Below are 14,080 nucleotides of genomic sequence, written 5' to 3'. Positions count from 1 at the left end.
ACCATAGACGGGGCTATTTTTTACCACAAAAGATTTGCTTTACCTTTGATATCCGTTTATTGGGAGTGTTTTCACTAACAGATTTTATCCATGTCGCCTTCATCAAAGCAGGAATGAAGGATAAATGTCGAGTGATTCTCACAGCATGACATTTTAAAAGCTTGACACCCGCTTGCCTGGTGTGCCAAATACTAAAAATCTCCAGGATATTAACCGGATCAGTACCCACAGGGCTTCTCTGGAAAGACGACTTAGTTTGTCTCATTCCATGGGATCTTTTTTTCATTGATACGTCAACCTTTGAAGTACAGAGCCGTTCCTTCATATGGAAACACGAGCTATGCTCGAAATCTGTCCAATGGCAGGCCGCGGTATTTACGCGCCAAGCTTCTCGCTCAGATCCCAGGGAGGATTTGAATATTTTATGAGCCGGGGAAAATTGGATCTGTCAGAGGATGGTCTTTTACAGCGTTCCTCGTTTTGGAGGCTTTTGATTTGGACGTGTTGGAACATCCCGCTTGATGAGCTGCGATGCCTTTCGCGCGGCTTCTTGGGAAACTCAAAGTGACACGCTTGGCTTGTGTCATGGACGAGGGAGAAGCTATAGAGAAAAAAGATTGTACGGTATCAGGGATTTTGACAAACAAGTTTTATCTTAGTATTGGAATTTTGGGTATGCCACATCACCTTAGAAATTTGTAGTTTCAAGTGTCCTTTCTGTCTGAAAACATCGTTCTTTTTGGTTTAAAGCTAATCAGCATTTATTACAACCAACCTAGTGTCTTCGCTCCATGAGTTTATGTAAATGTTCACTTTTTTTTAAATGCTCTTCAGTGTGATCAATTTATCAGAATCCAGGTTTATCCATAGACCCTAAACAGTCTACTAAGTCCTTTGGCTATTAAAATGTCTTACCCCTCTTCTATCGTCCAGCCGACTGCATTGCCAACTATAGCAACCAAATGGACAACAAGGCCAGCAACCTGCTGGCTCCAGACACAGGCCTTTACAGTGACGTGGACCTCTCCAACAAGATCAATGAGATGAAGACCTTCAACAGCCCCAACCTGAAGGATGGCCGTTTCGTGGGGCCCGGTGGTCAGCCCACGCCCTATGCCACCACCCAGCTCATCCAGTCCAGCCTGGCCAACAACAACATGAACAGCAGTGGTGGTGGAAGTGGAGGAGGAAGCGCCGACCTTAACGAGAAGCAGAGCTGGAAGAGCAGCCAGGGAACGCCTCAAAAACAGGCCGACATCAACACACCACTGCAGTATAATGTCATGGAACAAAACAAACTGAATAAGGGTGAGTTCTGTGGATTTATTTGCAGTCCCCAAAAAGTTAAAGCAGATTTATTCAAATTTGATTGTGAAGATTAGTTCAAACTCTTCAAAGAAACACATGTCACATTTTCTCGGTTTACAACAGAGGTGTGTCATCAAATTGCTGCTTTTCTTGTCTTGTTGTTCAGTTGTCATTTCATATTCAGAGCGTACCCAAAAAGTTAAAGCAGATTTATTCAAATTTGATTGTGAAGACTAGTTCAAACTCTTCAAAGAAACCCATGTCACATTTTCTCGGTTTACCACAAAGGTGTGTCATCAAATTGCTGCTCTTCTGGTCTTGTTGTTCAGTTGTCTCCTCATATTCAAATTTGATTGTGAAGACTAGTTCAAACTCTTCAAAGAAACCCATACCATGTTTTCTCGGTTTACCACAAAGGTGCGTCATCAAATTGCTGCTCTTCTGGTTTTGTTGTTCAGCTGTCTCATATTCAGACCGTAATAAAAGTGTTACACAATTTTGATTCTTAATAGCATCTCTGGCACCTTTACATGGGGCTCTTTCACTTTCTAACCACTTTTATATCTGTCACGGCTGCTCGTATTGCATATATGTGTAATTTAACTCTATGCTCTGCTAGTCAACTTAATCCATATTTATAGCTGTTGTTTTACTGTTTGGATGGGGATGAAGGTAAAGAGGAGGCTGTGAAGTGTCGGATGTCTCAGAACAGTGTGAAGCCAGAGATCTTAGATTACTGTACAAATAAGGGGGAATGTAACTCAAGCTCAAAGCTATCCATTATCTGCTGCTTCATATTGTGCCACTAAAAAGGTCATTGTGTTTGCTTTCTTACTCAACTTGCATGAATTTAACTGTGTGTGGGTGTGATATTTCACACTTGGTAGACAATTGAAACCAGTCACCAACAAGTCATAACAGCTTATGACTGAAACCCTTTTGTAACCTTTTACCACTTGACTGTCTGATGTTCCACTCTGAAACATTCTTTTTTAAAGTGTCTGCTTTTATAAGAGCTTTCATTTGTCTAGTTCACAAAATAATTTTTCAGTTACTCTGGTATATGAAAGCCTGTTTTATAATGCCTTGACTGTAACCCCGTTAGACCACTACCGAGGTGAGGGTCCTGTCTCAGTCACCATCCCCTATAACCAGGCCCAGGACGCCCTCACAGGAGGAACCTACAGCAGCTCAGACAGGGGGAGCAGCACCTCTGGTAAGACATCCATCTATTGTTCCATCCATCCATCCTAAAACCTGCAGACATAACTAACTAAACAGTTGCAATTTACCCATTATTCCATTTTCTTTTCATTTTCATTATTTCTGGGCCTTTTCATCACTTTAAGGGGCAGTAAATCATATGCAAAACAGGACATTTTCAAATCGCTCGCTCATTGTTGAGAAACTCCGGGGAACAAAGAGAAACGTTTATGCCAGAACAAAAGGGGGTGATTCTTCCCTACTATTTCTGAGGTGCATGGCTGCATATCTTAAACACAGCAGCAACAATCACTTCCTCCTTCTTAATTCCTTTAGTTTAAACCATGTTCCCTGCAGATTTCTGCCGCATTTTCCCGGGATGTTTCTGATTGGGAGGATATCCCCCCCCCCTCCCTTTTTGCATTTCGCCCCACCGTCATTAATTACTCCGGCTTTCATCCATCCGACTCAAAGAAAGGGGGGATAATGTTGTCAGAAAGCTGGTGTTTGTTGCGGGACAAAGATAAATGAGCCCCATTCTGCGGCGTATGCAAGGCTGCTGGCGTAATGCGTCGTATCTATTTTTATATTGTATTTGAAGTTCAGGTAATTAAAGAGAGGGTCTGAGTACGTGGAGGTCCTCACAGCTCATTGGCTCTGAATTTTAATTCCTTTCTGTTAATTGGCCTCCAATGTTTCTCTTTTTAATGTTCTCTCACTCTACCTCTCCTCTGGGCAATGGAGAGTGTTAGTTTTGAAAAATGACTCATTTTTGATGGAGAGTGCAGCGTTAATTACAAATAGAGAGATAATGCACATAAGCGTTTTACACCGCATAAATTATGGTGTGGGTGTCATTAATGTTGCTTCTCCTGAGTGTAAAAGTGCCATTTGTTTCACACATGCATCAAGCTCAGCAAACAAACTAACAAAAAAGAAATGAACCAGAGCTTATAAACACATTTTAGTTTGCAATCAAATTGATTTAAGAGTTCAGATGGCATTGTTGGCTGAGAACTACTATAGCTGTGTTTGCCACTATTTATTTTTTGGTTGTTTGCTTTACAGGAAGTCAAGGGCAGAAAAAAGGTGGGCGAACAACTAAACAGGCCAAACAGAACACAATGAATTGGACCGAACTGTTGCCGCCTCCTCCGGTTAATCCACCACCATGTCAGGAATACACCCTCTCGATGGACGACAGGTGAGGTCAACACACAGACAGGTTTTCACTTATGGTGTTTATGGGGTTATGTCTTTGAAAAATACATAAAAATGTCTCTAATTTATGTTTTTTTAAAGCGATCATATGTTCTTTTGTCCTCTCTTCAGTTATGACACAGACATGCAGTGTCCTTTACCACCATCTCGGATGTATCTGCAACCTGATGAGCTAGAAGAGGAGGAGGAAGAGGTGGAGCTGGAGCGCGGACCTACACCTCCTGTACGGGGAGCGGCTTCCTCACCTGCTGCCGTGTCCTACAGTCACCAGTCCACCGCGACCCTCACCCCGTCCCCTCAGGAGGAGATGCATCCCATGCTGCAGGATAACCCTGACTTACATGAGCGCAGGTACACCAGCTGCAACGGCTTGATGATGCTTTTCTTTTTTAAACTATTTATGCCCAGTTTACAGTTTCAATATATTTGACGTCTGTTAGGCGACTCTTGGTGAGCCCACCCCCTCCACCACGCCCCCTCTCCCCGCCGCACACGTACGGCTACATCTCCAGCCCCTTGGGTCTGGACACAGATGGCCTGGAGGAAGAAGAGGATGAGGAAGAGGGTGACGAGACAGATGCAGAGGTGGCTCGAGTCCACCAGCACCACACCCACCCTCACCAGCAGCACTTGCCCCAGCAGAGGGCTCTCCTGCGGGGCCTGGAACAGACCCCGGCCTCCAGCACCTGTGACCTGGAGAGCTCCGTCACTGGATCTATGATCAACGGCTGGGGCTCGGCTTCAGAGGAGGACAACGCCTCATCGGGTCGTTCCAGCGCCGTCAGCTCATCAGACGGATCTTTCTTTACCGATGCTGATTTTGCTCAGGCCGTGGCAGCTGCGGCCGAATATGCTGGTCTACGAGTGGCAAAGCATCCTGGGAAAGGCCACCATCAGCTTCCAGTGTCTGGAGGTAATGGAATGTGTATACAATTTATTAATAAACATTCCTGACGTTATTGCGCTACTTTCTTTTCTGCTAACCAAGGCCTAACATTTTAAACCTACTCCTGAATCAATTCTTTATGGACAGTTAAGTCCCAGCCTGCATTATTTTCACAAAATATTCTGTTTCACTTGGAGATATGCCACATTATGGAAGATATGGAAGTGTTCCACCAAAAGTTGTTAATGTTTGCTCAGGAATTTAAATGCTAATGGTTTTAAATGGAGACACCAACTGTAATACTGTATGTTCTACACCTTGTGAATTAATTTGTATTCAAATCTACAGCCTTTAATAGAGCTGAACTAAGCAAACTCTCTGTCCTCTAATTTGCGAGCAGCACGGAAATACCAAAACCTCCCTGCGGGCCATCGTCCAGGCAGCCCAGTGTCCACAGACAGTAACGTTAGCGCAGCCCCGGGTCAGAGGAGGCCCCTAAAGAGGCAAAAACAACATCCAGCTGCTCAGACAGGCTACCAGCGACGAGAGGCCTATACAGAGGGTACGTCCGCATTCACGCACACACACACAATTCTGCTTTCTGTACACCATCATTACAGATGGGATTCATGAATGCTAAATTCTTGTTTACTATTTTTTGGAAAAAATGCAATGTTTTGCTTTTTATCATTAATAAATAATAAAAATGAAACATTAAAATATAACCAAAATATTATAATTTAAATTATAATTTTAAATAAAATTAATAAAAACTGAACATTAAAATGTTGCCAAACATATAATTTACATTATAAATATGATTTATATTATACATATTTTTTTAAAGAATATAATTATATTATCAAAGGACTAAACATGTTAGCAAAGTGTCGCCAGACATTTACATTATGAATTTGTAGTATTTTTAAGAAGTAAAAAACAGCTTTGAAGATTCATTAAAAAAAATTACATTTTTGGTAACAATGTTTTGTTTTCAGCGTTCCTTAAAAATACATTTTTTTTTTTTTTTTAATATTATTTTGATAACATTTTAATGTTTTTAATATTTAATTTACTTAAATATAATGAAATAAATTAGAATATTAAAACATCTCATGAGCCTGAAATACAAAAAGATTATTTGGAGGTGAACATAATTCATTTATATACAGTAAATTTGAATCTAAAATCTTGATGTTGCTTAAAAAGTCAATGGGTATATTATGCATAAAGTACCTACTCTATATATTATGAAGAGCAAGAAGGTATGGAGAGGTTGGTGGAACAGTGACGTCCAGCTACAGTGTGTCATAAGCAAGGACTCCTATTGAGTCTCTAATGAAATTGCAGCAGGTTCCAAAGCTTGAAGAGCTCTCTGAAGCCTTCAGAAAGGTCATGTTATGTGTGTGATGCGTGTGGAACTGAAAAAGGAAGTGCTTACAAATGCATCCGAAATTTCTGCTCGCATTTGTGCAAGTGTGTATTTGTGCACACGTTCTCATCTGCTGCGTCTCGTCATTGAGTCAGTTGTCCTTGTGTGTTGACACTAAGATTTAATATCAGACACACACAGGCCTTGGTCGGCTCTATCAGATCAACTAGCTCTTCTCATCTGTCCTTCGCTCCCTCCCTTCACTGTAATCTCTTCCTCCCCCTCTTCTAATCTTCTCCCTTCCCTCTCTCTCTCGTCTTTGTTCGCGGTTGGCCGCTGAAGAGACCCAGATTGATCAGTCTGTGTCAGCTCAAGTTTCTGTTGAATGTGTGATTTGATAGGCCTTCGTCGGGCTACGCTGTGTGGGAGGGTTAAATACAGTGTTTCGCACAGAGAAGAAGAAGGTTGTCGTTTGAGTGCATTTCACACAAACACACTCAAAACTAAATGATCTGAAACACAGATTGCCTACCAACCCCCCCAAATACCACGCGTCAAACACGCAATCCCTCCCGCCTCTGTTAATTTTGCTCTTGTTTGCTCAGTGCTTTGGGTGACACCAGGCTTATTATCTCGTCGTCCTCCAACTCCTCTCCAGAAGGCCCTGTTAACCTTTCATCTGCCTCCACTTCTGTCTGGAGAGAAAAGAGCCAGTCTTTTCCAGACGTTCTTCCCTCTCTTTGTCTTATTTTCCTTCTTTTGCATGTTTCTATTCAGATTTCAAGAAAAGTTTTCTACAGGAATGTCAGACATTTTTGGTAGTGAGCACAACTAGAAAAAAATATTTTAGAATTTTATACAAGAAATTCTATAAATTCATGATGCAAATATTACAATGACAAAATTGTCTGTTAGATTTTGAATGATGAATATTCTTAAGCCCTATGAGGACGGGACTAGTTTTCCAAACGATGTTATTTATTTTTTAAATCACTCTGTCTGTGATTTCGTGTACCGATTTGGACGGGACTAACATCTCTGTGTTTATTACAGAGGTGAATGTGTGTTTTCTAGACAGAGGGTCTTGAATTGCTATTGAAATGAAATTAAAGTATGCTGAAGATTGGTGTGCAAATGGTAGCTCACAAAACACATGAGAAGCATTAGGATAATACAACATCAGCAATCACAGACATTCGCATTCGGACGGGGTAATAATTACTTTACCCCACCTCTCCAAAACTAATCCTGTCCGGTTGACAGTCATTTTCGAACTTTACAAACAGCTGTAGGACTGATTTCAGTTTGGCTATTCATGAGCCAAGCTGACATGGCTGACATTCTAGAGGTTTCAGTTGGTTAACATTCGACTTCTTTGCACTGCAGCCAAGTAAAAATAAAATACAGGAAGACATTAGAAACAATCTGTAGAAATAGGTTTCATGCCTCTGCTCGAATGGAGTGTGTGTTAAGCAGCTCAGATTGATTTAAAACTACCATCTGATCTCAAGCAAAAGGCAATTTTATAAATAGCTAATGCACTTGCAAAGACATACACTACCTTTTCAAAAGTTTGATTAGATTTTTTTTGTTTTTGAGAGAAGTCTCTTCTGCTCACTAAGGCGTCATTTATTTGATCTGAAAAACAGCAATTCTGTGAAATATTACAACTTAAAAATTAATTTATTCCTGTGATGACAAAGTTAAACACTGTCATTCAAACCTCACCCAAGCAAGAAGCACGTGTTTTGCAGAAACCACACAAGCAAATAAGGACAGTAGCGTTAGCTGTTGAATAAAGCATTGAGCCCTCCCTCGCTCATTCATCCCCCTCGTAAATCTAACAGCGTTCTTCTGCTCTTGTGAAATGTGCCCTATCTCTCTCACCCTGGCATCGATCCGCTGCCTGACTTACTGCAAGACACCACAGGACTTAAAAAAAACCCATCCACGTCCATGATCGACTGATCCTTCTCGTATTTTGCTGAGTGCCAGAGCAGCGATGAAGCTAAGCTCTCCCCAACAAAACGAGACACGCGCTCGGTGTGCTTTGACCTTGAATGTGTAAAAATGTTGACGCAGCACCAAGGCACAATTTTAGCACTTTTTAAGCGTCTTAGTGACGCAGTGTTTACGTAACGGGTATATTTGTGTCTCTGGTCATTCATATGCATTCAAAATTTATTCAGATTTCATTGTTCCTGGCACAAGTTTACAGGATCCGTGAAGCTCAGAAGACTTTTTTTAGGCGATGCTATTTAACAAGAACAGCAATTGTAAACAACCCTGAATAACTGGCATGGGAAGCGTTGAGACATCCAGTGACAGTGATGAACCGTCATTCACAGTTTTTCGACTGACTAGCAGCACCTCGGTGGGAAAGAGCTCCAGCGTGCAGCTGTTTGGAGGGTTGCAACGCAACGGCACAGCTGTGTTTCCATGGCACCTTCTGGGTGCCAGACAAATGAGTTCTGGTGTCAATTAGTTGAACGTCTGGTTCTGAAGGACACTAGCATGTGCGAATATAGCGTGTCTTGAGTGAGCTAAAACATAATCTTGCATGGTAAACGCTAGCATTGGTATACTGACACAAGATATCAAACATTCACAAAACTAATGCTTTTTTAATTTGTTTCCTCACAGATCTTCCCCCTCCTCCAATTCCTCCCCCAGCCATGCTGAAGTCTCCAACACACCCAGCCAAAACTATCCCGGAGGGCCCACGGGGGGCTATGTCGCCCAGATCCAGTTCTGCTGATGGCAAGGACAAGCGAACAGGTTCGGGCGGACCCAGGCCCCGGGATGGCTCGGACACCCGGACCAGCTCTTCAGAACGGCGGGAGGGCCAAGATATACAGAGGGGTCAAAGAACCGGGAAAAGCAGCAAACAAGATGCCAGTGCAGCCCCGAAGAGCCGCCAGCACCCAGGTACTGCACTACATTCTTGTCGTCTCACATTAAATACTATGATTATGCCTGTCAAAATTAATGCGTTAACACATGCAATTAAGTTTTTCCAGTGTAACACGTTAAAAATATTTCAAGCAATTAACGCAGCATCTGTTTTTTCTGTCAACCTTTAGCTAGCGTTACATTATATGATCATGTTCTTATTCATGCAAATGCTTTTTTATAGCACAAGAGAACTTTTGCCCTTGGACAAAAAAAAACAAACAAAAAAAAAAAAACAACACAATTATGCCAAAATGCCCGTTAAGTATCCTCATAAGCATAGTCTTAAATGAACTTAGCGTTGTGAGGAAATGGAATGCGTGTCAGATCTTAAAGTGACAGCAGCCTAATAATGCTGCTGTGATGTCAAATGTTAAACAACAAAAGAAAGAGAAAATTACTCACTGCTCTTGACTGAATAACTTTTATATAATATTAAATTAAATATATCTATATTTAATTTATGCTGTGAAGTGTTTGATAACTTATCTTATTCGATTTCTGTATATTTCCTACCTGTTGGATCAATGTACTGTTTTTATGTTGTTTCTACATTAATTTGGTTAAATGTGAAATTACTACAACATTAAAAACTTTAATGTTAGGTGTGATTAATCACAAAAAAAAAGTGTGATTAGTTACATTTTTTTTAATTGATTAACGGTCAAGTTACCTACCTTTTAGGGCTTTTTTCGATTAATTGAAATTTAATGTTTTGCCTCGATTTTATTAAATCGAGAAATCACGATGTTGAATAATGTTAGCAAGCGTTACAATTGGACATGTTGACAATACAGCAATGATAACCGTATTAGGAGAAGAAAATGATCCGACCTCATGCCGGCGCGCCTGATTAACCGCTCTCATGTGACGCTCTATGAAAGTAGAACACATCACTATTCTTAAGCGGCTGTTCATTCAGAAATGCGTTATAAAAATGAGACGCAGGCAGTGGAATGAGAAAAAAAGGCAAAGTTATTAAATGCAAGTTTAACTTGACCGCCGTGTTTTTAGAATGCCGTTTCATGGGTGAGATGCTGCAAAAGATGCGAGACACCAGTGCAACACCTAAACATGTCCACCAAACATAAAAACAATAGGACAAATAGCGCAATGGAATGCAAAAACCTGTAAACCTGTTTGATATTTCATGTTTGCATGATGGTGACAGGCTGAAAGCTGCTGTTTTCTGTTTTTACAAAGCATTTGCTGTTAATAATAGTCTATTACTGGTGTTATTTGTGGCTAAGAAATATTTAGCATTTTATATTATTTCTGAGTATATAGGATGTGTTTAAGAAGTTTGTACAACATTTGCCTTCATATTTCAGGCATATTTCTGCAAAGATATTTAACAAATTGTTTTACATTTACACCATGTTGATCACTTCATGTGTGGTGCACTTGGAATGGAACTTTATTTAACTATATTGTTAATAAAGAGAATTTTACTTAAATCATATTATAGTTAAGTTTTAAGTTGACTAGTTAAACAGTTTTTTTTTTTGCCATATCGCCCAGCCCTACTATCTTTAGCATTTTCTTGTCTGTTTCAGGCTCAGAGGACATCCTACCTTATAGTCGCCCATCTTTCCCAGCCGTCCACAGTCCTCGTGGAGAGAGGGACCCCAGCTCCTCCAGTTCACTGTCCTCTCGGGGGTCTGGTGGACGGCGGAGAGGTGAGGGGGCTCCAGGGGCCCGCAGAAACCCTGCAGATGTTGGGCTAAACACCACAGGAGCCTTCCAGACAGGAGGGGAGGAACTTGAGGTATGTCCTCGCTTCCTGGAAATGAATACTTCAATCTGATTGGTCAATAACATTCTGTGGTCAACTATATATATTTATATTCTATATATAACTATACATATATATGTTCCAGGAAGGCCACTATCCTGCAGAGTTGAGCTCCAACCCTAATCTAAATCACCTGAACCATCAAGGTGTTCAGGATTACAAGAAACTTAGGCTGCGTTTACACCTGCTCAAAAAAATCCTATCTTTTGCTGACACAGATCGGAATTAGTTGCACACGTGTAAACACAACAATTCACACGAGATCCGATTTTTTTCGCATCCGATCTGAGCCACTTCCAAATGTGGTTTTAAATCCAATACATATCCAATCTCTGGACATGCGACTAAACACGCATATCCGATTCCCATTGGAATTCCAAGCCATCACAAGGCGAGGGTGGCACGTTTGCTCACTAAAAGGTAGCTTTTATGTTGCATTATGAAGCAGACGTGCTTGTATGCACTCGCACTAAAAATTCGCAGCTTTATTGAGGTGGGATATATGTTTAACATTATCTATTTTTCTAGAAAGAAATTGCACGCACACACATACATTCAGCAGCTGAATTTCAACCTTTGCCCGGTTAATTTAAAAGCGACCGCCATGTTGTTGTTTTTCTTATAAGCCAAAAGCACTGTAGCTACTCTCTCTCTCTCCCTAGCTCACTCGAATTCATTAAAAAAAATGGAATTCTAAAACTGATAACTGTACATAAAATATCAAACGCAAATTACCTTTATTTTCCGGTCTATATCCGTTCAGTCAGAATTCGCACTGCAATACAGCCATGACACTGACAGCTGTTAACTTATCCATTCTGACAGGTAATCATGGCCACTCGACATGAAATATATAAATAATTTTAATAGCACGGCCATTCAAAACCCGAGGGTCTGCTATGTGCATGTAAAACTATTAATGACAATCATTTTTGGGCAGGAAGTAATGTAAACACAGATATCGGATACCAGTCGCGTCTAAAGTGAATGTAAACACACTGGCCAAAAAATCGGATATGGTCAAAAGATCAGATTTGTGCATTAAGACTTGCGGTGTAAATGCAGCCTTAGCCAAGTGTGTTGGGGCAGGTTAGAGCTAAAATCTGCAGTACATTGGCCTTGCAGGAACAGAATTTGACACCCCTGATATATCCTCAGAAGACATCCTAAATAGAAATACTAAAAAACTAAGTTCATTACTGTTACTGTGCCTAATCCCTCTTTGGATAGTACTTTTTTTCTTCCTTGATGTTTGATTTTGTTTTCTTGATTTTTCAGATGGTGGAGAGCTGAAGATAAAACATATGGCTGTCTAAATGTCCTCAGCAACCATCTTCAGTGCAGTTTGACCATCTCGGCGGTGCTTTACTGGAAACTACCGACCCAGAGTCACGTTTGGAAAACTGACCAACCATTCTTCATTTATTTACCTTAATTTCAATGTGCATTTAAAGAAGAAAAAAAATACAGAAGCAAAAAAAAAAAATAGACAAAAAAAAAAAAACAAAGGGTACATTTGAGAGGGGCTAAAGCAGTTTTGTTTTGATTCCAATGCAATATGATGCGTCCGTTAGCTCCTGAAACTGATTATGGCTTTGTTCACCTTGGCGAGAAGGTTGTCAGTCAGCTGTTACTGTAATGAAACTCCAGGCACAAAGGGACTGACTGACATGTACATACACGTGTATACATATCTAACTGTCTTTTATAATCCATTGTGGTACATTAAATTTGTCTTCCTTGACTTATTTGAATAATTTTAAATTACGCCAGTTAATATAATTTTTTTTTTATAGCCATCATCCTGGTTGTAAATTGTCATAGTGTTTAAACTGCCCCAGGAAACGTGCCACATTTTGAGGGTTATTGTTTGTTCGTTTTTGTTTTTTGTAATGCACTGTTATTCTTTTGTCATTGTTGATGTTTGTTGTTCTATGTTTGACTTTGGTTTTAAAAGCACAATCACTAAACTTTATTTTAAACCATGTTATTGATTAACCTTTGTCTTACGCGAGGGGAGCGCGGACGGTACGACAAAAGGCCTTGTTAAACCTGTCGATGTAGGGTTATGAGAAAAGAAAAAAAGGATAAGCTGTTTACAAACGAGTGAATGAATGGAAACGAATCCCTGCATCCTTACCTTCGGTGTCTTTTCCAGATTCTCATTCCAGCTCAAGACATCCTGCAAAAATGAAAAAGATACAGGAATAATGCAGGGATGTTATGCTTACGAAAGTATTGCTCCACCTGTGCACTTTCGTTACTAAAAAGAGAAATCATTTTTTTGATTTACATATGCACTTAACAGGAAGTGGGTGTCGGTTTGAGAATCTGGGGTGGTCGTGATTGGCTGGCCGAGGGCCCGGCTCTCATGGGTTGGTTGTGTCAGTCATGCTCTAAAAGTGGTGAGGATGTGAGTGTTAATTCATTTGACATCTGCAAGCATTTGTTTCTTAAAACAAAAAAAGCGAAGAAAAAAAATAAATCAAAATACTGAAACTGACTGCTTGTTTTTTGGCTTATTTATGCATTACTACAACCACCACCAAACCTCTATATACCTACAAGCCAGTTTGCACGTGTTTACATACTCTCTTCAAAACCATTAAACTTCAGTTCAAAACAATTAGATGTAGCTAAATTCCCACACAGGTATTAGCCTTTCAATTTACAATCACAAGGGCACATTTCTCAATACTTAGGTCACTTTTTCAAAACTCTTCACACAGTGACAACAGTCTATTGGGATAAACTGTGGATCATTTATCATTGCTTTGGCACAAAATTAAACGCGTTCAATGACTACATCAATCAAATGACATGAATACATTTCTCACTTAGAAACAAACACCTCTATGAACCTACAGGCCAATCTGAACATGTTTACACACTCTTTTCAAAACTGTTTAAGCTCACAATTTGCTACATTTCTACAGTAATATTGAAATATACTCCAAATCTTGAATTAAACACCAAAGTAATTAGAAGTAGCTGAACACCAACACAGTTCAATTTCATTACCATCTATACAAAAGGGAAAGACATAGCAATCATTTTGTACAGTAATGTAAACACAGACCACGTACCAGAAACTAAAGTGAATTATAAACAGTAGCATGTCAATCTTGTTTTGTAAAGAAACTTTACAACAGAAAACACTGTATAATGCTACCTGCTGTTGGTGTTTTAGGTCATTGTTTTACGAGTGACAAAGTATGTTTGCTGGTTGAAAACCTTTGCTAGTGTCACAGAAAAAAGACCTGATTTGAGACATGTATGAAGTGTTTTGGTAGTTTTAGTGCATTTTGATTGTGAAATTAACTTCTGTGTCAATGTGTCAAGT

The 14,080-nt window shown here is 40.1% G+C and overlaps 1 protein-coding gene across 3 annotated transcripts in view; it reads left to right on the top strand.

Annotated features, from left to right (window-relative positions):
- Window positions 1–13,240, top strand: part of robo1 (roundabout, axon guidance receptor, homolog 1 (Drosophila)) — a 341,340-nt gene extending 328,100 nt beyond the window's left edge. For 2 of the 3 annotated variants that reach the window (XM_051861497.1, XM_051861494.1), the window contains 9 exons: window positions 934–1,308; window positions 2,414–2,524; window positions 3,580–3,715; window positions 3,844–4,083; window positions 4,173–4,645; window positions 5,019–5,180; window positions 8,634–8,918; window positions 10,499–10,710; window positions 12,016–13,240. In XM_051861497.1, coding sequence (XP_051717457.1) covers window positions 934–1,308; window positions 2,414–2,524; window positions 3,580–3,715; window positions 3,844–4,083; window positions 4,173–4,645; window positions 5,019–5,180; window positions 8,634–8,918; window positions 10,499–10,710; window positions 12,016–12,030 — 2,009 coding nt within the window. In that variant the 3' untranslated portion in view covers window positions 12,031–13,240. Of the gene's footprint in view, window positions 1–933; window positions 1,309–2,413; window positions 2,525–3,579; window positions 3,716–3,843; window positions 4,084–4,172; window positions 4,646–5,015; window positions 5,181–8,633; window positions 8,919–10,498; window positions 10,711–12,015 lie in introns of all 3 variants that reach the window. The other variant, XM_051861495.1, reaches the window with a different exon arrangement.
- The last annotated feature ends 840 nt before the right edge of the window (window positions 13,241–14,080 follow it).

This window comes from Ctenopharyngodon idella, chromosome 15 (genome assembly GCF_019924925.1).
Source record: "Ctenopharyngodon idella isolate HZGC_01 chromosome 15, HZGC01, whole genome shotgun sequence".
Lineage (NCBI taxonomy): Eukaryota > Metazoa > Chordata > Actinopteri > Cypriniformes > Xenocyprididae > Ctenopharyngodon > Ctenopharyngodon idella.
This window is presented reverse-complemented; position numbering and strand designations above follow the sequence as displayed.